This window comes from Vidua macroura, chromosome 2 (genome assembly GCF_024509145.1).
Source record: "Vidua macroura isolate BioBank_ID:100142 chromosome 2, ASM2450914v1, whole genome shotgun sequence".
NCBI lineage: Eukaryota > Metazoa > Chordata > Aves > Passeriformes > Viduidae > Vidua > Vidua macroura.
The window spans coordinates 117,450,777-117,473,265 of record NC_071572.1 but is presented as its reverse complement, the minus strand read 5'-3'; the positions used below and the strand labels follow the sequence as shown (position 1 = coordinate 117,473,265).

At 46.3% G+C, this 22,489-nt stretch overlaps 1 protein-coding gene and 1 long non-coding RNA gene across 10 annotated transcripts in view; one reads left to right on the top strand and one right to left on the bottom strand.

Moving 5' to 3' along the window:
* Positions 1 to 9,052: 9,052 nt before the first annotated feature.
* LOC128803602 (uncharacterized) lies at positions 9,053 to 11,327 on the bottom strand. The gene is made up of 4 exons (XR_008435770.1): positions 11,198 to 11,327; positions 9,694 to 9,756; positions 9,586 to 9,613; positions 9,053 to 9,478 (listed from the first exon to the last, which is right to left on the bottom strand). It is a non-coding gene; the product is annotated as an uncharacterized LOC128803602 (long non-coding RNA).
* A 1,246-nt stretch (positions 11,328 to 12,573) lies between these two features.
* Positions 12,574 to 22,489, top strand: part of SYNJ1 (synaptojanin 1) — a 50,067-nt gene continuing 40,151 nt past the window's right edge. For 7 of the 9 annotated variants that reach the window (XM_053970508.1, XM_053970509.1, XM_053970514.1 and 4 more), the window contains exons 1-4: positions 12,592 to 12,676; positions 13,965 to 14,108; positions 20,747 to 20,833; positions 21,227 to 21,494. In XM_053970508.1, coding sequence (XP_053826483.1) covers positions 13,985 to 14,108; positions 20,747 to 20,833; positions 21,227 to 21,494 — 479 coding nt within the window. In that variant the 5' untranslated portion in view covers positions 12,592 to 12,676; positions 13,965 to 13,984. Of the gene's footprint in view, positions 12,677 to 13,964; positions 14,109 to 20,746; positions 20,834 to 21,226; positions 21,495 to 22,489 lie in introns of all 9 variants that reach the window. The other 2 variants (XM_053970516.1, XM_053970515.1) reach the window with 1 other exon arrangement.

The window sequence follows — 22,489 nt, the reverse complement described above, 5'->3', positions numbered from 1 at the left end:
AATTTAAAACATTTATAGATAAACATACTTCATGAATAATCTACACACCAAACAACTAAACTAACAAGAAAAACCTAATAAAATACTAATATATTCATAACATCAAAACCCCAAATCATTAACATAAAAACCCATATAAACACATGAAAATACCTACAGTTAAAAAAGACGTACCTTAATGAACAATATTCACAGCTTAATAATTCATTACAAACTCTTACCAATTAACGATCAACATTAATTACTTGATACCAATAAAATACAAGAAAATGTTACTTTAGCCAATAACTATAATAAAATATCATAACTAATAACTTAAAATCTCACTTTATTAAAAATATAAAACGGTGAAGCAACGTATCATCAAAAATCCCATTATTATCACTACACAGCTATACGTATATACATATATCTATCTACAGATAGATAGATCATATATCCATCTCAACAGCAGCATCTGGGACCGATTCCTGTTTTCTCTCTTGTCTCCTAAATTTATTAGCCATAGAGGATGGAGTAAGGAAATCATTTTATTTATCACCTTGTTCTCCAGAAACCTGAAAAACAAAATAAAACAGAACAAAAAGAAAAAAAAAAAAAAAAAGAAAACCACATTTGAAAGGCAGATCCTCACCAGCAGCTGGTCCATCTCCTACAGGGGACCATATTCTAGGGCACTTTTGGTGCACTTGCCTGAACCTGTCAGGGCACTCTGTGCCTGCAGAAGAGATTTTTTTTGTCAGGGAGAGGCAAGGGGAGGAGAAATAACGTTCGAGACAGCTCAAATCCATTACTGTGCCACTTCCTGTGCAGCAGGTCCTGTGACAGGATGGGAACTGAGGCTGCTTGAAATTTAAAAGCTAAAGACACCAGCACAAGGTGTCCTTTTGCTTTGTCAAGGAAGTGATTCCCAAATCACACAGCCCCCCCACCATCGTCCCTCCTACCACCACCTGAAAGCCTCTTGATTCTCTTCTCAAAAACACAAGGGACACCTCAGAGTTCAGCAAGTTCTGCCAGTGCAGCCCTCGGTGCCCCCGTCTCCAGGTCTGTCCCCCTTGCTTTCATCCTCAGCCACGTCATTCTTCAGCCGTGGACAGGAAATTGTCCCCATTTCTCCCGTACTTCCCTGGTTACCTTTTCTCTAAGCCGTGCAGGACCCACGAGAGGAGGCTGTGATCCTCTATCAGCTCATGGGCAGCTCTAGAGGTGACACGGGCAGCACTCTGTCATATCTCCAGAATACGACGCTGAAACAGAGAATGCAACTTGTTCTTTTACAGCCAAGATCTGATTATCTAAAATAAAATGAGCAATTTGGCTGGTACCCGATCAACTCCCAGCTAAAATGAACACCGCCTGTTCTCAGCAACTCCAGAGAAGGAAAGACATTCTCCCTTCAACGCTTCGCACCACAGGTGCTGCTCTTACAAGAAGTATTCAGGTAGCAAGACAATTTTCTCTTTTTGTCCGAGGTTTTGATACCTGAAATCCTCAGGGTGGATGCTCCCAAACCTGAGAGCTCCCGGCAGGCGAGGTTGCCTCCTGCCGAAGCACTGTGCAGGTGACAAACGTGCTGGCTGGGGAAATAGAGACCCCAAAAAGAAAAGGCCCCAACTGCAGGAGCACCCCCGTGAGGCTCCACGACGGCAGGAACCGGTCCCAGTTTCAGGGGATAAGGATGGGACCGGTTTAGACACAAGCAAAATTATTTCTCCCTCCACACATCCACAAAACCAACAAGGAACAGATTTTCAAGAGGACCAAGGCAGAATCAGCTATTCCTTTCTGTTTGGTACTTGAGATCTCGAGGCCAATACAAGCTTTTGTGGTTTGGGGTATTTGGGAACTGTTCTTTTTCAATTCTTACCTGGGAGCCCTGGTCACACAAAGGACTGCTGAAAAAGGCAAGAATGACCTGGAAAATCCTCTGGTAGACATAGAGCTCACAGCAATGTTTGTCACGCAGCCCTTCCCCAAGAAATCTGAGGATCCACTCGTGCTGTTTTGTACTGGAAGCCATAAAGAAAAATACCACCGTCAGACATTCCGACATTTCCAAAGGATACCTGCTCCTAAGAGCACAAAACCCCGGTTCCCTCTGAGTGCCAGCTCAGGAATTACCACAGCTTGTTCTGGACTTCTCAATTTTCCATTCCTATCAAATTTAATCGCTAACATCCATTGGGAACAGTCAGTCTGCAGCCCAAACATGCAGTGGAAATGGAATTTTAGAAGTTGCTGTTTCTAAAATACTTCAGTTGAACTCCAAGTTACTAACCTAAACTCAAAGAGGAATTGTAGCTAGCCGGGGCAGAACATTCTCTTCTCGTGCTCACAGAGCATACACAGCACAACTCATTGTGCGTTAGTATTAAGAAGACAACAAAAACCTCACAGAAATAACATTTTGAATTCCTATATGAAACAGAAGAAAGACGCTTCTAATTAACTACCTGTGGGAGAATGAGGTTTCATTGTATTTTTGCGGCTGTTTCTAATACATTTCTGAAGAATTACTGGGTACCTAAAATGGGACTCTTACCTCAAAATCAAAACTGTAGAAAAGCTGGAGAAAACCTGGTACCTTTCTCAGGTCCAAATACCAGTGCGACAGAAGGAATCTCTTTACCCTTATGTACACGTGCTCCTCTGTAAAGAGAAAAAGCTGGCATGGTGGAGGAGGACAGCGCTCCCAATCCACAAGCACGGACGACAATTCGTGGAAGCTGCAGTCAGTGAGCGTGCAGCGCTCCGAGCTGGGAGAACAGCCCGGCAACTGCAGAAGGCCTTTGCTCTGAGGCGCGTTCCCATTGCTGCCCACCCTCCCCTTCTCTTGCCCAGGAGGAAAAGCTCAGGCAAGAGCGCACGAGCACAGAGCAGGTGAGGGGATCGACACTCCCCAGGGCTCTGTTTTTCATCCCAGCAGTGACACACGCAGCACGTTCCAGTACCTGGCTTCAGGATCTGCTGTGCCACACGAGCAGCGCAGAGGGTGAGGGAGAAGGTGAACCTGAGGCTTGGCTGCCTGATTCCGTTCTGCACGGCATCCAAGAGATACAGCAACGGCAAGGGCCCCGGGAGAGAAGCCTGAAGCACAGCCCAAATGAACACAGCAGGAGCACAAAGACATCGATCAGCTTCCGGGACATTTCACGGGTCACACAGGTAAGAGCCCCAGTTCAGCAAATCTGAGGGTTTGGTGACATCAGGATCAAAACACCCGGAAACCTGTGAGAAAGAAACTGAACTGCACCCGGCTAAAAGCCGACCCTGCCTCAAACTCCTTCAAACAACTTGTTCACGAGGAGGCAGGGATTGATTCAATACTCACCAGCCCATCTGGCCAAGGTCAGAGCTCTGTGCCCACCCAGGACACGGCAAACAGCAGGGACCTTTCTCCCACTCTCCAGCACGGACCTGCGAAGCCAGGGAGAAGTTTACAGAACAGAAGCAGCCAGAAGATGCTCTCTACTTCCATATGCTCTCTGATCGATCATTCCCAAGGAAAGTCCCCACGGATCGGAAGCAACAACCTCTCATTTCTCCTCCGCAATCATCACTGCTTGCCTTTCTGTGCGTTTCCTCCCGTGCCCGTCCCCAGAGCACATTAAGTCCACCTTTTGTTCCCAACCGCAGCTCTCCAGCACAAATGCCACTCCTCACACACACAAAGCAAACACTCATCTGCTTCAGCTTTTGGCTTAGAAAGTAAAAACCTCAGTGCGTCCGGCTACGTGATTAAAACACAGAGACGCACGGGTGGACATAGATGGAAAGCTTTTCAGGAGAGAAAAGAGCTGATTCGCTAGCACGCCTCCATACAGCTTCAGAAAAATCAGAATCCACAGCAACTCCTAAGACCCCTGCTGAGGAACCCAGCCCTCCTGGGAACACCCAATTCAGCAGCCACGGGAAAAGGATGGGAGAAGCCAAGCTTGGGGTGAAAAAAAGATGACATCAATACAGCAGCCTGTAAAAAGCCTTCACACAGCAACAGTGGGAACCAGTCCCATTTGCTCCGTCCCTGCTTTTTGGGATGACACAAACAGGAAATGAAAACACGTGCAACACAAGGCACACCTATAGGGTGTACCAGGTGCTCCTTTTGGCAGCGTGGACGACAAAGGTCTCTCTGCGCACTTACAGGCAGCCCGGTTTCAATCCATCCTTAGCCCAAGCCTTCCTCGCCTCCCATTCGCCAGCGCTCTGCTCTGGCCTTTGGAGCGCTGGCCCCGTCCTCCCGCAGCAGCACGGCACCGGAACACAGCGAGGCAAAGCGTGCCGGAGCCGCCCGTGCTGTCAGCGTACCTGTCAGCTCCCGGCGGTGGGCAACTCCGGCCCTGCGGGCAAGGGGGAGACGGCTCGGGCACCTCCAGCGGCTGCTCTGCCCCGATGCTTTCGCGTTCTCCTGCATTTCCCTGCAGCGGAGGGGGTCCGGGACGGGGGCGGATCGTGTCAGAGTGGAGACGGCGGGGAAGCACGGGGAGGCGGCGGGAACGCGGCGGGACGAGACAGGGACGCGGCGGGACGGCGACGACTCGCTTGACCTTCCAAAGATGGCGGCAGGAGGGGCGGGGAAAGCCGGGGCCCCGCTCCGCCGCCCGCGCGCCGCCCCGGCGGCATTTTCCGGCACGCGGTCGCTTCCAGCGTCTAGAGAGGGACGCGCGCGGGGATCGGGAAAGGGGAGTGCAGCCCTGTTCCGACGCCGCTCGCCCCCCGCCCGCCGCCCCCGGCCCGTGAGCGCTGCGACCGCGCCTCCGCCGCCCGCCGAAAGCGGCCCCGCCGGGCCGCCCTCGCCGCTGCCGTTCTTCTCGGTCATCGGGTCCCTTTGCTCTCCCGAATCTCCTTCACCCCTCCCCTCTATTTACAGACACCGCCCCGCTTGCCGCTCGCTCCCGCGCCTCGCCCTTCCCACGCTCGGCAGCCGTCCTTCCCCCCTCAGCCGGCACCCAGCGGCGAGGGGCAGGGCGCTGGCTGGGGGCGGCTGCAGTACCGCTCTCTGTCCACAAGGCGGCAGCACCGCCGCCGGCCACAGCCGGGGGCTGCCGCTCGCCCGGAGGGAAGGGAGGCAGAAAAGAACAGGGGCGATCCCCTTGGAAAAATCCTGAAAAATAAATGGCCCAAACACACCCGCACACAAACTAAAACACACTGCCTCTAACCCAATACAACCCCTCCAAAATCCTTTTCTTTTAAACTCTCTCTAACTATCTTTCATATTTATACTTTTCACATTCCCATTTATCATGTATATTGATGCATGATGTTATTTCGATTCTATATTAAATATCTTCCTATGACTTCTATTTATTTCTATTTTATCTTTTTGTAGATCTAGATATATATATATGATACATTTCTATATTTATATTGCAAAAATAGTTCTGTTATTTAAAATAAAAGCCCTGCCTGTAACCAAATTCTAGCTCTATGATATTAATATTAACGATCTCTTATTTAAAAGAAAAATGCTGCCTGAAACCCACCCGCCCGCGGCGCAAGTGTGGCAACAGCCCGTGTCCGCAGTACTGGCAAGGCCGCGGGAAATCCCGGCGGGGCGGCGCCTGCGTGGCGCGCGGGCAGTGCAGCACGCGGACCACGATTTTCCCGCGCTTTTTTTTTTTTTTTTTTTTTTTTTTTTTTTTCTATCCGCCATATTGAGAAGGTCAAGAGTGTCCCGGCCGCCGCGACACTTTCAAGATGGCGGCCGCGTGAGGCCCTCGGAGGGGAGAGGCGTTTTTGCCGATGCCTGTCGGCGCCCGCTCACAACCTGACCGCCCGCGCAGCCGCTGAGCTCACAGTCCGTGGCCACGACACGGGAAAAAGCGAAAAAAATCCCGCGGGGCGGCGCCGGCGTCAGGGTGGCGTGCAGGCAGTGCAGTAAATAGACCGTGGTCCTCGTTTTTCCCGCCTTTTTTGCCGCCATATTGGGAAGGTCAAGCGAGTCCGCGACAACCCACTCCCAAGATGGCGGCCGCGGGAGGACCTCGGGCGAGGGCTGCAGTACCGCACTCTGGCCACAAGGCGGCGGCACTGCCGCCCGCCCTGGGGCTGCAGGCGGGGAAGGCGCGCAAAGAAGAACAGGCGCGACCCCCTTCAAAACATCCTCTGCAATAAATGCCCCTAAACAGCCCGCACGAAACCAAAAAACACCGACAAAAAAAAAAAAAAAAAAAAAAAAAAAAAACTGCCTCTAACCCAATAATAACCAAAATAAAAAATCTTTTCTTTTAAGCTATATTTCAATCTATATTATTTTTATATTTTTTATATTTATATTCACATTTTGATTTAAAATGTATACTGATGTATAATGATCATTTCATAATTTCTTACATTCATTCATATTACTTAAAGTTTATTTTATTTTATATTTTTATGCATGTCTTAATATATGGATTACATATTTCTATATTTAGATTGATATTTCTAAAAGGTTTATATTTTTAAAAATAAAATCCCTGCATCTATCCAAGTAAAAACCTAAAAAAAAAAAACCTCTTTTAAACTGTTTGTAAATTTATCTATATATTTTTCGCATTTATATTCAAATTTGCATTTTAAAGGTAGATTGATATATGTCGTTATTTATATTCTATCTCTTCCTATTACTTATTTTTACTTATATTTTATATTTTTATATCTATCTTTATACATTGATTATATATTTTTATATTTAGAAGTCTATCAAAATAAAATGTATATTCATATTATTTTAAATAAAAACCCTGCCTCGAACCAAATAAAAACCAAAAAAGCCCTTTCTTTAAACAATATTTAAATATTTATAGCATATTTTCATCATTATAATCACATTTGCATTTCTACTTTCTATGGATGGATTATATTTATAAATGTATATAATATATATAATAAGATAACAAGATAGATAAAACATTATATATATTACATTTCATACATACTGCTAATACTTCTATTTACTTACATTTTAATTTTTATATAGATTTTAATGTACGTATGATATACTTCTATACATAGATTTCTAATTTATTTCTATTTCTAATTTTTACAATAAAAATCCTGCCTACTAACAAATACAAAATTTTAAAAATCCTTTTATTTTAAACTATATTTGAATATTTCTATATTCATGCTTTTGATATTTACATCTATATGCTCTTGTATATTATATTACAGTATATTGACGTACTATATTTAGATATATATAATATATTACATGTAATGTGGTATAATAAGACATATACACTAGAATATCTATTAGGTATTGTATCGATTTCTGTGATTTTGTATTTTTTTTCTATTTTCTATTTCTCTTTCTATATACACGTATATTAATTATACATTACATCCTCACAGCGCATACCTGGGGCTGTTCTGGCTTTCTTTCCAAATGAATTTAGCAATACTTTCCTATTTTTACCAATACCTATAAAAACGAAACATTTGCCAGGATTTAGTAGTATTCTACACACCCCCCTCCCTGTGCATTTTGGGGCAGCTTTGGGTCCCTCGGGGGGACGGCACCCGGCAGGACCCCCCCTCATTCGCCACCCACCTGCTCCTCCGCCGCAGCGTGCGTCCCTCTCCTAGGGACCTTAGGGTGCCCCAAATGACACCAGAGCCCCGAGTCTTCACCCCTTTTTCCTGGCCCCCAAAGAAGGCACAGAAGGAGTCTTAACTGCCCCGGACAGCAGCCCAGCACTTGCTTCCATCCCTTTCCACATGTACATCCCCCCCGCAAGGGACTCTGCCGCAACAAGAAAGGGGGGCAGCCCCCAGAAGGGTCGAAGCTCCTGCCCAGCCTCGCTGTCACGGGCGAGGGGCAGAGAGAGGGAGCGGCAGAGACGGCGGGGACGCGGCACGGACGGCACGGCACCGAGCGGGGGCCGCTCTCAGCGCGATGCCGGCAAAGCCGCAGGTCCGGCGGGGCCGGGCGGGGTTTGACCGGCACGGGGGGATCCGCCGAGAGCCTCCGGCCCCGTGCGGGGGGACTCCCGCAAGGGCCCGGGGCCGCCGGGCTCCGGCCCTCTGGGCTTTATGCTCCGGCGCCCCCGGCCCCGCGGCTGCGGGGAAAGAAGGAACGGGGCGACGGCAAGAGAGGAGGGCTAGCAGGGCGTGAGACAGCGTATGGAGGGAGGGAGGTCGGGCTGTGGAGGAAAGCGGGAGGGCAAGGGAAAGGCCGGGAGCGGGGAAGAGGGACGGTGCACAGAGGAGGGAGAGAAGAGGAATAGAACGGAGGAGCGGGATAGGGACAGGGCAGTGGGGGTCGGGTTTGCGAGGGAGAGGAGGGGAGGGTCCGCGGACAAAGAACAGGAATACGGGGAGGAGGAAGGAAGGGTAGAGGGGGGGACGGGAGGGGAGACCGAAAAGGGAGAGAAAGGGGTCGGCTTTGGGGAGAGAGGGAACTAAGGGATAGAGAGAGAAAGAAGGGGAATACGGGAAGGAGGAAGAAAGGAAGAAGGATTGGTAGAGAGAGGGACAAGAGGGGGAGCCTCAGAGAGCGCCGATCCACCCCGAGCCCGCCCCGGCGGCCCGCCCTGCTCGGGATGCTGCGCTCGGCGGAGCTCGGCTCCGCTCGCTGCGTTCGGATCAACTCGGCTCGGTCCGGCTCAGCTTGGATCGGTTCCATTCCCTGGCCGGCGCACGGAAACCCCCGCGCCACATCAGAGCCAGCAGTTTCTGCGCTAAACCCTTTCTGTCCTAGAAGGAGATAAACTTCTCTACCTCCTTCGTCTCCTCATTTTTCTTCATTGATTTCAAAATCATAGTTACAAAAACCTACTCAAGTACAAGTAAAAGACTTAGTAAGTAGTCAAAGTAATCCTGTAAATTTCATAACCTAAAGAAAACGTTATAACGTTTCCACAAAAAAAAAAGAAACCACACGAAATTCCTACTCATTGTGTCAAACAAACCTTATTTAAAATACTCAAAAAAAAAAAAAACAAAAAAAACCAAGATAAATAGTTCCACAACCAAAACAAAACATGTAAGTAACACTAACTAAAACTACACATCCAAATACACTCCTGTTTATCGGTCACCAATCCTAAAAACCCATTTTCTACTTACCTTGTTAGTTTACCTCTTCACAAATAACATATATCCCTCACAAACTTTAAATTGTAAATCAAGAAATCCTATACATACAGTATAACATAACATAATATAAACTATTAAAACACAATTTATACACTATTACCCCAAATTACAGTTAAACCACAAAAATTAAAATTATTAAAATCATTACAAAAAATACAATTATTATGTTTAGTTACAAAAAAAAAAAAAACAACCAAACAAAAACCCACAAATCCACAAAGAAGTTACCTCAAAATATCAAAACTATAATTAAAAACAATGCGACTAAGACCCAACATAACAACAATACATAAAGAAACATCCAATCACTCTGACACGAATTTAGTTCTCAACATCAATTCCCACGAGAGCGACGAAGCGGGTCTGTGGGCCAGTTGCTGAAGGGGTCCGCCTAGAGCACGCAAACAGGAACGGAGCCCAAGAGCTGCACCGGGAATTGAGACCGGAGCAAGAACAACTGCTGCCTGCCACCGCTCACTGCTCACCTTGCCCACTTACCTTGACCGCTAGTATCTGGCTTTAGTTCCTAAAAATAACAACAAAGAAAATAGCTGTAATACAGAGGCACCATTTATACTCCCCCTGCAAAGACAAACGGTGACTGACCTTCTCGGGGGACCCCCCTCACCCGGGACGGGGCCCTCTGCCACGGATTCCATCTGGCTGCGTCTGAAAGAACGTTAGCACAAAAGTCAGAGCACTGCAGGATAACTGAACAGCTCCAGATAGCCTTCATCAATCTACAGATCCCATCTAGAGTCCAAATACACCCCACATTACAAATTTCCAGGCCCTATGCAGCAGGGCAGAGATGCCCTGAAGACCGGATAGGACCAAGGCATTCCAGGGCGGGAATCCCCCGGTTATCCCCAGCCCTGTGGACGCTACCCCGCACTATCACTTCCTGCCTAGCCCTAGCATTAGGGTCACTGCCTGCACCTCTGAGCGCTCCTGCCATGGTCCTGCATTGGAGCTGCTGCCTGCAGCTGCTCTCAGGGAAATGGGGCTGTTGCTAGGGCTGCTGTTTAGGCTTTGGGCCAGGGCTGGTACACCTGTACTCTACCTTATATCCTAACCCGGACCCCTTATTTTCACTGTGTGCTCTCTAGCCTTTGCGTTGTTCACCTCTAAAGTCTCTGTGTCTCTGCCAAGCCCACCTGCTATTTGTTCCCCTGCTCTCAGCCTCTCATTTACTGTTTCTGGCCCCTGGCATCTGTCTGTCATCCTCGAGGCCCTGCTTTGCTGTTCAAGATGCCCGTCTGCCTCTCAGTTGCTCGGGTGGTGTTCAAGGTGAGGGCTGGGGGAGGGGTGACGACCTGTCAAGAGTCCAGAACATCCCTCTGGCTGCCCTGGCTGTCTTGAGATCCTGGCAGGGGTCTTGGAGACCCTGGCATGAAGTTAAAAACATCTGTGGCTTCGATTTTAGCCTGTGGAAAAGGCTGTCAATTTTGTATGAGGAGTTACAAGCGAAAAGGATTTGAGTAGTGTAGTAGGGGAATTGACATAGGGTGAAAAAGTAGAATTTTGGGGTTTTCTAGAATGTAATTCAGGGGTACAAGATGAAGGAATCTGGGCGTGCCCTAGCCTTTTCTTCCTTCTTGTCCTCCATGTCTCGGTGTGATGGTGACACTTTTCTATTGGTCTAGGATAGGGACGCACTGTCCAACATAGATTTTAGGTATTGGTACAGGAACTGTAAGCATGATACACATAATTTTGAGTATATAACGTGGGAGACGCCCGGGACTCGGGGCAGACTGCCATGGCTTCTATACTAGCCGGACCTCGGCAGGTCAGAGAGAAACTATTATAGATAAGAAAAAATAAACAACCTTGAAAAAGCATTCCAGACCTCTTCTTCGGCTGCGTTCGGGCTAGGGAAGCAAAAACCCTTTACGATCTCTCTTGGGGTCACCCTGACCTATAGGAACCCCGAGAGAGAAGAAATGCACATCTACCCTACCTTATACCCTGACCTGTATCCCATAATTTCGCTGTGTGCTCTCTCTGTTCCTCAGCCTGTAACGTGACACCCTCGAGTCCCCCAGCTTAATGCTGCCCTGCCAGCCCCGGACGCTACCCCCGCCTTTTTTCTTTCGGTGTTGCGTACCTGTGAGCGCTATGGTGACATCCAAGCCCCCTGTCTGCTGTCGCTGTTATGGTCGCGAAGGCGCCTGGGAGCAGCCATATGCATCTCGCCGTGAGGGGCGGGGCCGGGCGACGTGCGACACGCAACGCGGGGGCGGGGCGACGTGGGGGCGGGGCGAGACGCAACGGGGGGCTGGGCAATGTGACGACAAGAGAACGCATGGGGGCGGGGCGGGGGCGGGGCGAGGGGAGGAGCCGGGGCCGGGGCGGTGCCGGGGGAAGGGTTCGTGTGTGGGCTGGGCCTTAGGATGAATGGTAGGTGCTGCTGCGCCGGGGGAGGGAGCGACGGGAGCGTGGCTCTCAGGAGCCTCAAAGAAAATCCTCCTGCCTGACAGCACCCCGGCCCCAGCACGGTCTGCAGCCAAACCTTGGTGATGAACATTGCCTTGGAGACCGGATAGGACCACGGCAAAAAGAAACCAGCTGGGGGAAAAAAAAAAAAACCCTCAGCAGGGCCGGGAGCGCGGGGGCTGCGGGAACGATAGAGCGGGAGCTGCGGGCGGTACCCGCCGGGCGGGGCCCCGGGACAGCCGCGGCACCGCGGGCTGCGGTTCCGCCCCTGCCCGCCCCCGTGTCCCCGCAGAACGCGGAGCTCGCTCTCTTCGGCCGCCCTGGTCCTGCCGTGCCAGCGGCAGCTGCGCCAGGAACGGGGAAAACCCCGTTGGCTCGGGCAGCTGTCGAGTCTGCCTCCGAAACTGCGCACCCTTCGCTAAGACCCTGTCGAGCCACACGAGCGGCTGAGGGTAGTGGGCTTGTTCTACTGAGAGCTCTTTAGGGATCTGCAGCTTCCTCCCGAGGCCAGCTCTGATCTCTGCTCTCTGCGAGCAGTGACAGGACCCAGGGAACGGCTGGAGCTCTGTCAAGGGAGGGTTAGGCTGAGTATCAGGAAAAGTTATTCCCCCAGATGGTGCTGGACACTGCCCAGGCTCCTCAGGACAATGGCTCCGAGGCTGCCAGGGCTCCAGGAACATTTGGACAGCGATGTCAGGGATGCATTGGGTGGGATTGTTGGAGAGCCTGTGTAGGGACAGGGGACGGACCCGATGATCCTTGTGGGTCCCTTCCAGCTCGGTTCCACGGTTCTATTCCGTGACTGCTGCCGGGAAGACGCCGGCTTCAGACGTCTCCCCCCCGACCCGAGGGCTGTGAGTATCGCAGCCCTTTGCCCAGCGAGGCGGCTCAGTGGTGGCTCAGTCCGCACGGCTGTTCCTGAGCCGGTCCCTTGGGTTCTGCTCCTCCTAATAATCCCGCAGCGGGACCTGGGCCTGGCTGCGCCTAGCACACGGCTCGGTTTGTTTAAACCGCAGCTCCGTCCCACCTCGGCCCAGCGCCCGCCCCCCGGCACCTCCCCTCCGGGGCGGGCGGCGCAGTGCGGAAGGACGCGGGGCCGGGAGGAAGCGGATCCCGCCGGCTCCGCGGCGCCGGGCGGGGCGGGCGCACGGTGAGCGCGGCGGTACCGCGGGGCCGGCCCGGGGCTCGGGGGGCCCGTACGGGCCCGGGCGGCAGGCGGGTTGGGGCGGGCGCTGCCAGGCCGTCCCGGTGCGCCGTGCGGGAATGCGGCGGCCCGGCCCTGCGAGCCCCGCGGCTCGGCCGTGCCCTGAGCCTTCCGGGCGCGACGGGGCCGGGGAGAGGCCGGAGCGGGACCGAGAGGCCGTGCGTGTCCGCTCCGGGGGTCGGGGAGCTGCCGGGAAGGGAGGGCGGAAAGCCCCGCTCTTGGCGCTCCGGAGCAATCCTCCTTCTTGCGTTTTCTCGAGCTTTAGCACGGAAAACTGGGCTGCTCTCGCATTTGTTTATGGTTTGCTGCAGTGTGAGAGTTCTGTGGGGTTTTTTTAAGATCTCACTCGTGTGTAGCTGGCGGGCAGCGTCACCGGTACGACACTGCGATGTTTCAGCCGCCGCAGGTCAGGGTTTAAATCCAAATCAAACCCTGCCTTCGTTAAAAAAGGGGGAAAAAAAGCTGAAAATAGATTGACGTTTTTGTACGATCCTTTAAAATGTCTTGACGGCTTCAGTGTTTAAAATATACTGTCTTTTTGTACAAGGGCAGAATTAGTAAAATAGATCTAAAAATTGAAGGCTCCACCTCTGCTTTTGGCACTAGTTTGCCATTAAGGTTCCATATTGCTGGTAGCTGAAAAACTTTCTTTTTTTTTATTTCCCTAAGAAGAAATCCTGTTTATTAAGTTTTGTGATAGAAATTGCTTTAAACTAAAATGGAGTAGGATTGTATTTAGGTATGTTCCCTGAGAAGGTGGAGAGGCCCTGGGCCAGGGTGCCCAGAGCAGCTGTGGCTGCCCCATCCCTAGAAGTGTCCAAGGCCAGGTTGGGCAGGGCTTGGAGCAGCCTGGGATGGTGGAATGCATCCCTATGCATGGCAGGGGGTGGCACTGGATGAACTTTAAGGTGCCTTCCAACACAAACCAGTGTGGGATTCTTTAAAATTCTAGTGTCTCAAAGAAGCTTTTAAATAAATCCAGATTTTGAAAGGTGTTTCTCTGGGTAGTTCTGGTTTTGAAACACTCTTATGCCATATTTAGGTAATCCCTGTATTTTTTTTGGACATAGATAAACTAAGTCTCTTATGCGGTAGAATGAGGGAGCAGGGGATTTTGTTGTTTGTTTTTGTTGAACACGTTAAATCCCTAGGAAAGGCCGTGGGTCAAACCAGCTTTGCAGCAGGTGTCTGGAAACACAGGGAGGTTTCATTAACATCATCTTGTGTTGGCTAGGGCTGCGTGTTTGAGGCAAAATGGCTTTCAGTAAAGGATACCGTGTCTATCACAAGTTGGATCCACTTCCCTTCAGCGTGATCGTGGAAGCCAGGAACAGAGAAGAATGTCTCATGTTTGAGTCCGGAGCTGTGGCTGTCCTCTGTAAGTCGATCTGTTTTGATAACTACTGTGTTGGAAAGGTGGCAGACTGCACATTGTGTGAGCCATTTTATTTGTGGAATGTAAAGAAGCAACTGTTCTGTTTTTCTGTTTGCTAATTCAGAGGCTTCTGATTTAAATGAGAAAAGAGACATTTTCTTATCTTCATCTGTTGAGAGAGAATTTTGCACATTTCACTACATTTCTTTATACATCTATATTTTCATGTCCACTAAATTTTCTTATAATTGCCTCCCATATCACCTTATTTCTTGGGTTCTGAAAAACCCTATTTTGAACATGCGATAACTCATTAACAAGCTAATTCTGATGTTGCATTTCACAGCAATAAATTCTATATTCTTAAATGTTATATCATAATTTGGTTTTATCTCATTTTGTCTGATTTTTAGCTTTATTTCATCCCTGTATTTTTAACCTCCCTCAAGACTTGGTATTGCTTTGTCTTGTAATAAAATGAGTAATATTTGGAGCAAAATGCCTTGCATTGCAAAGTTATTTTCGTGTTTTAAGTGAAAAATGCATGAGATAGCATGAGATAGTTCCCTAAATTTTTGCACCCTCCCTCCTGTTTTTTTTTTTTTTCTGGAGAACACTAAAATGAGAAATGCAGAAGAGAACCATAAGGCCTATACATAGACTTTTAAATTATGTAAAATTATAAAATATGTTTGTGTTCTTTAGGAAGTCAAAGCACCTGGTTGCACAGTGTTTCAGAGCTCGATTTTGGCTCCTCTATAGAAAACTTTCATTCCATGGAAGTAGTTTTCTCCTTAGCCAGCACCTGTTAGAGGCCAGGCAATGACTGACATGGTTGCTGCAGCTGTATGATTGTCCAGGTGAACAGTGGATGCTTTTCTCCTATTTTTAAAATTCTGCTTTTTTTCTGGTATGGTTTGTTCTTACTATGTATTTAAGTCATCTCCCTGACTTTGGTAGCAGTATCCTTAAGGCACTGTAGTGTGGATTGGGAATAAGTGTCCATTCATAAGGGTAGCAAGCAGGTTTAGTGCAAGACATAAAATGTTTTGAACATTTGTGGAACAGGTTGTTCTAGCCTGTATTTAGTAATTATTATGCTTGAGCTACTTAAGGGCTAACAGATGAAATTTTTTTTATTCCTGAAGGTTATGCTCAAAAAGGGCAGTAAGTCACTTCTCATGCTGGGATACGCTGCAGGCACCTGGATAAATGTCCCTTCCTAAAAATCAAAACTCATGTCAAAGTTCTTGCCCACTTCCCGACCTTGTTGTTACCAAGCAGAGGAAGCCAGGCATGAAGAAGTTTGGAAGCCTCTCTCCTCTTGCATTCTGTACTTAGTGATAGCTCCTTATTAATCTGCAAAGTGCTGTCCTTGGAATTCTAATTGGTAGGTTATGTCATAGCAAATGTTCATACTCAGCTGGAAGTAGTTACTGAGTATTGTTTTCAGTAAACTTAACCAGGAAACTGGTTACTCTTTTTCTGTCTGGTACACGGGCATAGTTTTCCGCTGAATATTGAGCAGTGGCATTTTTCCTTAATTCCCTCTGTTTTATTTCTGTATAATTCCCTAAATTCTTTAGGTACTGATACTTTTCTTAATGGTTGGAAGATCACAATCTTAAACTGACAACAGAAAAAGCCCAGGAGTCCCCTAGCTCAGGTTTCTTTCTTCTCTTTTTCTGCTTGCTGTTCCCATCTGGTATCTGATCTTTTAAATGCATGTTTAAAGGAGTACAATTATTAGTACTTTGGGAAGATTTGTGAAGTGTTACTTCTGTCTCGCTGGTGATGTCTCAGAATCCAGCCAGAAGATTTCAGTCTGTAGCTGTACAAATTTACAGATATTTGTACAAATAATAGACAAAGTTAATGCAATACTGCTGTCCCTTGGGGAAGATTTCCCATGTTTGCAAAATCTCTGTGAATAGATAGATAAATGGTCAGATCAAGTATATATAAATTTAAATCCAGAACAGCATCGCTTTAAAATGTCAAAAACTTCTGGGTGTTGGTGATGGTGCTACCTCTTTTTAGACTACAAAAATTGACAATACTAACCTCAAAACTGTTAGACGTTTTTCCAAATATTTTAATAAATACTGGAGATGAAGTAACATGTTTGCCCTTATACCTGATCATAGTTCTTACCTGTATGCAGAGTGGATAATATATGCACAGCCTAGTGAAATACATTTTAGCATTAAAACTGATACATGTGGTTCAGTTCTGAGAGCCTTAGTGAACTGCACCCCTTGGAATATCCATGTACAGAAATCTGGCTTTGAGATGGGCTAAGAGAACGGGATGGAGGCTTACTGATGGCTTCAGTGTCATCTTAAAGGAAGCACATCTGTCATTTTGCTGAGGGAAGGATAACTGCGTTAGCCTTCCTCCCCTGTGCCCTCGGTGAGGCACTGCAAGATGATTCAGAGGATTTAGTTCAGCCTCGGCAGGAAATGCTGCACAGCTCAGATGCTGGGTGATTTTCAGTGTGTGCGCCGTGTGCTGCTCCAGTCAGCCAGGTCGGAGGGAAGCAAGGAAGAGGGTCGAAGGGACAGTTCGACACCACCAGAGGTGGTGGTTGTGCAACCACTCAGTCTGAACGTGGGAGCTGCCCAGGCCATACTTCTCCTGGAGGTGCTCTGTGTGAATTAACTGATGTTGCTGTGACTGAAACAGCTGAGCAATACTTGGCTTTCCTTTGTGCATTTAACACCTCTTTGGTCCTGGTACTGGGTTAGCCCGAGACACTGGAGTGTGTGGGATCCTTCTCAAAGCCCGATGAGAGCACCTGGGTTTAAATGTCAGCAGCTTCACTGCTGATTTGTTTGGAATTTAGTGGGAGGGTGTCACAGATCTATTTTTCTTACTTCCCATGTGAAATGGGCAGTATATTTATTCTTTGAAATAGGGCTCTCTGAGATGTCTTAGCTGGAAAGGTTTCCCTGGCTGGGCAGGAGTGTGTTCTCTCTCTCTCCTGCTGGTGAGTCATCCCAAATGAGTGGTAAGCTGTCTTTACTCCCGTCTCCTGCCATGGAGAACGTTCTGTCTGGGAGAACAGAGCCATGAGCGCCCCGAGCAGAAGCGTCGTGCGCATCCTTGGACTTGAGTGTCACAGTAAAGCTGAGGAGAGAGTAGGTGTGAGCAGGAGGAGGCACGGTGCCCACCTGGGCTCTCTGGAGCTGAAGTGAGAGCTGTAGTAACCCATGTGCAGCAGGCACCCTGGCAGCTGTTCATTGTGGTTAGCAGTGCTGCTCAGACCACTTCTGAGTAAGAAAATTCTTCCATGCAGTTAAACCAAGGTGGTCTCAGCAGGCCTTGAAAAGCAATCTGGCAGGGTTTTCTCATCCCCAGCGTCCTGAGCTGAACCATTACTAGGAGTGTGTCAAAAAGAGGTATCAAAAGTAATAAAATAGTTCTTTGGTTGGTTTAATTTAATAGATGGAAGTGGTGACTCTATTCTGATTTTAATGTCACCTCTGTGATAATATTCAGGTGTTAGCTTTAATTTAAATACCAAAAATCTAACTGTCCTAATTTGACAAAACCCTTGAAAACCTTAGTCTTAAAAGATTAAAACCAAATTGTGTTAATAAATTTTTCACCTGTTTTTTTCAGATTTTTCAGATTCTAAACCTTTTAAAATGACAGTTGTGTGGACTTTGTCTCATCTAATGTAAGTCAGAAGTCTTGGGTCTGAAGGAAATGCACATAATTTCAGGACTGTGGTTTTGTTCCCAGCTCAGAGTCCCATAGTCTACCTGGAAACTGTAGCCACTAACTTGTCTCATGGCCCCTTATGAGCGCACCAAGAAGAGAACCCAACCATAGAAAGCTTACATGGTGGCTTTCAATGTGATCTGAACCTTTTAATTGTTAAAACTGGGAAACTGATTTCTGGGTCTGGAATGAAGAGGAGTGCATTTTGAACCAGATTATCCTGAAAACAGGATTGTTGATGGGGTTCCATTTCAATAACACTGGGGCGGCCGACTTACTCCCTTCAAAATAATTGTTCACCTTTCTTGTGAGAGTCCGTGATTGATAAGGTGTGCTTGTTGCAGCTGGCATTTTAAAATGCTGTGGCCTGTTAATCCTTAATAAATAGTGACTTGAAATTTTGTTTTTTTTCTCTTGACACTGCAAATGGGGCTTTCTGGCTTTCTCCAGAGTTACATTATAAAGTGATTTGAAGATCACTTTGTAAGTGTTGTGATTTTGTGGAGTTTTTTGTTAGTTTGGTTTGGGTTTCTTGATACTGCCTAATAGTGATCATGAAAGGATTATTATTATTATTATTATTATTATTATTATTATTAATTATAATTATTAATAATATTTCAATTTTTGAAGGGCTGAAGATAGGGGTAAGTAGGACTGGTGCCTTGGGCTTCTAGAGAGCAGACTTTGGCTTGGGTAAGAGTCCCTTGGGAAGAGAATGGAAAGGGGTGTGGTGAAGCTGTGTCTTCCTGATTTCATCTTGGTTTTCAGAAGCTTCAAGTGCTTTTCCTTGATGTTGTAAGACTCCTTTCCATAGGACGTTCCTGACTGGGCACTGCCTCAAAAGCAGAAGCCTGGGGTCGGTGAGCATGGACCAGGGCAGGATGGAGGAAATGATGCCATATTTGACATTTTCCCATGTGACAACAAATCGAGGTGGGAAAAGTGCAGGCAGTGTGAGAGTGAAAAGCTTAGATGGTCACTGTGGAAAAGCTTTGAGTTCACACTGAATTAGGTCCAATGTAAATGAAAAACATAGCATGAAATGCTTTTGGTTGGTTCTTGGGCACTTTAAGAGAATAATAATTGACTAGCCACAGTAAGATGCTCTATTTTTATTTGGTTAGTTGGTTGGTTTTGCAACCCTTTGCTGCCTTATTAGCCTTTGTTGGCCTTTTTTGTTGGTCTGAATTTGCAAAACCCATGTTACTTAATTTACTTCGGGCATTTATTTATTAAGGCTTAACAAGGATATCCAGCATTCTCTGCAATGGAAAAAGAGGATAAATCCATAAAAGACAGAAAAGGCATTGTTCTGACATGTCATTAAATTCCAGCAGGCACCTTTAAGAAAAATCCTGCAAGAAGTTTAAAACAAAATTTGATCTTTCCATAATAATTTCAAATGTGGAGGAAGAACACGGCAGCTTTCTGGTTATGGAAAACTGAGTTTAGAAGAGTACATTGGTATCATTAAACCTTTTCTCAAAAACAGATTGAAGGAACCAGGGTCTGAAGTTTAGAAGTTTGTTCCAGCCTAGTGGTTTTCTGCTTAAGAAAAACACGGTTTGGTGATGCTGACAAAATGTTTTTAGATTAGCTTCAGGTTCTTAACACTCACTCTGGGTGAGGACTTTAGAAATACATCCTCATGCTGCTATAAAACTATTTTTATTGCATCTATTACAGGAATATTAGTGCAATAAGGTAAAGAAACTTTTAAAAAATCCACTGAATAAAACATCGAATGGGGTTGGATTTCAAGCTGTGGTTAAATAATTGTTTAATCTATTGTAAATTGTCTGATCCACTTTAATAAAACAGCTGGCAGATATTTGAACAAGCAGTAGGCTTGTGCACAGGCAGGGCTATACTAATCTTAGGGGATACTTGTTAGAAAGAGCAATTCTAAGTAAAATAGAAGGTTTTTTAAAATTCTAAATAAAATAGAGATTTTATTCTAAATGACATTGCTAATGTGAGAGACAGCAAAACAGAATGCCAGGGCAAATGGGCATTTTGATTTACTCTTCTTCATGTCATGCCCTGAGGTTTTTAGTGTCAAAGCAAAGTGGTGCTGATTTTTGGTAACCATGGAATCTTGATCCCTGTAGATCAAGTGACAAAGCTGGAATTGTTGTTGTTGCCCTTCTGGTGCAGTCTTGGTCATGAGCTAAAGCTCAGGATGGGTGGGATCCTGCTGCTTTGCAGCCAGGCTGGTGGGCCTGGCTGTTATAGTGCTGATGAAAGGGCTAAAATATACTCTTAACTCTCAGGAGAGCAATGGCAGATATACTTCAATTTCTTCTAAAATATGACAGGGTTGTTTTGTGTTTTTTTTTCAAAACTGTCTCTGAAAATTGTGTCTTCCTAATTCATCTAAGACATGGGTTTTAAATGCCAGTTTTTGTGGACCTGCAAGAGTTTTGATCTGCTTGGAATATATCTAAGATAGTTAAAATGGACTTGTGATAGTCTTGCTCAGAGATAATACTGCCACATGATGGTTTTATTCTTGGAGAAAAGGGGTAATTTTTTTTCCATGAAAAAAGCAACATTAAGCACTAATTTTAATTACAGGAGAGCATTCTCAGGCATCTTATTTGTCTGTGCTGTACATGCTTTTTATAATAAGAGATGATGTTGTTAAAAATGCCAGTGTTCTCCTTCAATATCACTTGGAGTTTTGCTTTTTTATTGCTTAAAAACACAGCATGATCATACTTTGTCACAGAATCAAGCCATCATTTTCCATTATAAAGTGCCATATGCTCATACATTTTGATTTCTTTCCAGAAGCATCATGTAAGTGGCTGCTTTTGTAATCCCTCAGGTTTTCAGTTTGGAGTGGCTTGTTCTCGCTGCCATAGTATTGGGGCTTTTACATCAGCAAATCTTTCATTTTCTCTCCACAGCTTCTGCAGAAAAAGACACAATCAAGAATACGTACTCCAAAGTCATGGATGCGTATGGGCTCTTGGGTGTGTTAAGATTAAACCTCGGTGAGTCAAATATGTAAAACTTGAATTTTTCATTTGGGGCAGAATACTGTGCTGCTCCTGTAAGACTGGATCTTTGCAACAGGAACAGGGCTTATTTTTTTCTATTTGTTTGCTTGGTTTGATTTTTTTCTTTGCAGAATAGCTTACAAATTTGGACCACTCCCAGAAATGAGGGAGTGGACAAAAATAACTTCTGTTTTTGCAATCCCTGTCCTTTGCAGAGTAGTTTCTCCTTTTCTTCTGTAGAGCTTGGGAATGTGTTCTTGGCGTTGGTTCTCTTTTTACATTTTTCAGGCAAACTGGGGTGGGCTTGTGTGCCTTCAGCACTTGAATGAATCAAGATCTGCTCTGTTAAGATCCATTCTCTTTCCTGTGCCCTTTCTTGTTTTGCAGGAGATACGCTGTTACATTATCTGGTTCTGGTAACAGGATGCATGTCTGTGGGAAAGATTCAGGACTCTGAAGTTTTCCGAGTCACTTCCACCGAGTTTGTGTCACTGCGGGTTGACCCAACAGACGAGGATCGCATTTCAGAAGTGCGCAAAGTGTTGAACTCCGGAAACTTTTATTTTGCCTGGTCTGCCACTGGTGTCAGCTTAGACCTGAGTCTCAGTGCTCACCGCAGCATGCAGGAGCACACCACTGACAACAGGTTCTTCTGGTGAGTTCAGAATGGGTTCAGCAGGCGTTACATAATGAATTCTACAAACTAATGCCTGGCAAGTTTTCATCCTTGTCTTTCCCAGCTCTTAAGTGTGCACCTTTCTCCCAGAAATCTTGAGATGGGACAGCATTACTCGAACATTTTCTAAGGGCAGAAGTATATTACTTATGACAGGATGGTTTTGTGACCACTTGGAAGTTTCTTAATTGGAAGGCACAGATTTTTCACTGCTTATGTTGTATTTTCATCTGAACATCTCCTGATGTTGTGATGTTGTGCTGTTGTGTTTCAGTTTTGGTGCCTTTTAATTCTTCATCAATTGTGTCATTTTTTAAATGGGTGTGGTTATGAAACTTCAAAGAAAAAAATTACTATTTTTTAGAATGTTCTGGATTCTAAAATGGTGTGGTGTTTATACATAGATTCCAAGGGGGTTTCCAACACAGGAAAGCACTTCAAAAGTTCTGTTACTCAAAAAATTGTGGCCTTGCAGGTTTTGTTGAGACAGCAGGTAGACTCTGCTACAAAGTGCACTTTGCTTGGCTGCTGCACTCACTCCTTTTACTGGATATTTTTGAATAAAGTATTGTTTTCACACAAAATTTTTAGTGAGAGGAATACTGCTCTTTCTGCCGATCAGCAGCTTAAATAATGCCAGTAATGCACACCGACACATCAGAAATTCTGTTCCCTTCAGCCTTTGTTAAAAATGCTCTGTGTGTCCAGGAGTCTTGGAAAGGTGCTGAAGACTTGGCTTTACACTATTAGAACTGGTGAAAAGTTACATCTGTCCCTCTCTTCTGGCCAGAATGCACCAAACCAGCTCTACCATATGAGCCAATGTTTCCCTGGTCTTAGGTGCTATTTCGATCAGGTAGAGGAATCTGATCAGAGTGAAATGTAAGAAAAAATTACTAAGGTAGGAAATAAGCTCAGGTCTTCAGAAACATATTTTCCTTGATGTAGGTTTACAGGGGTGGTAGAAACCTTGC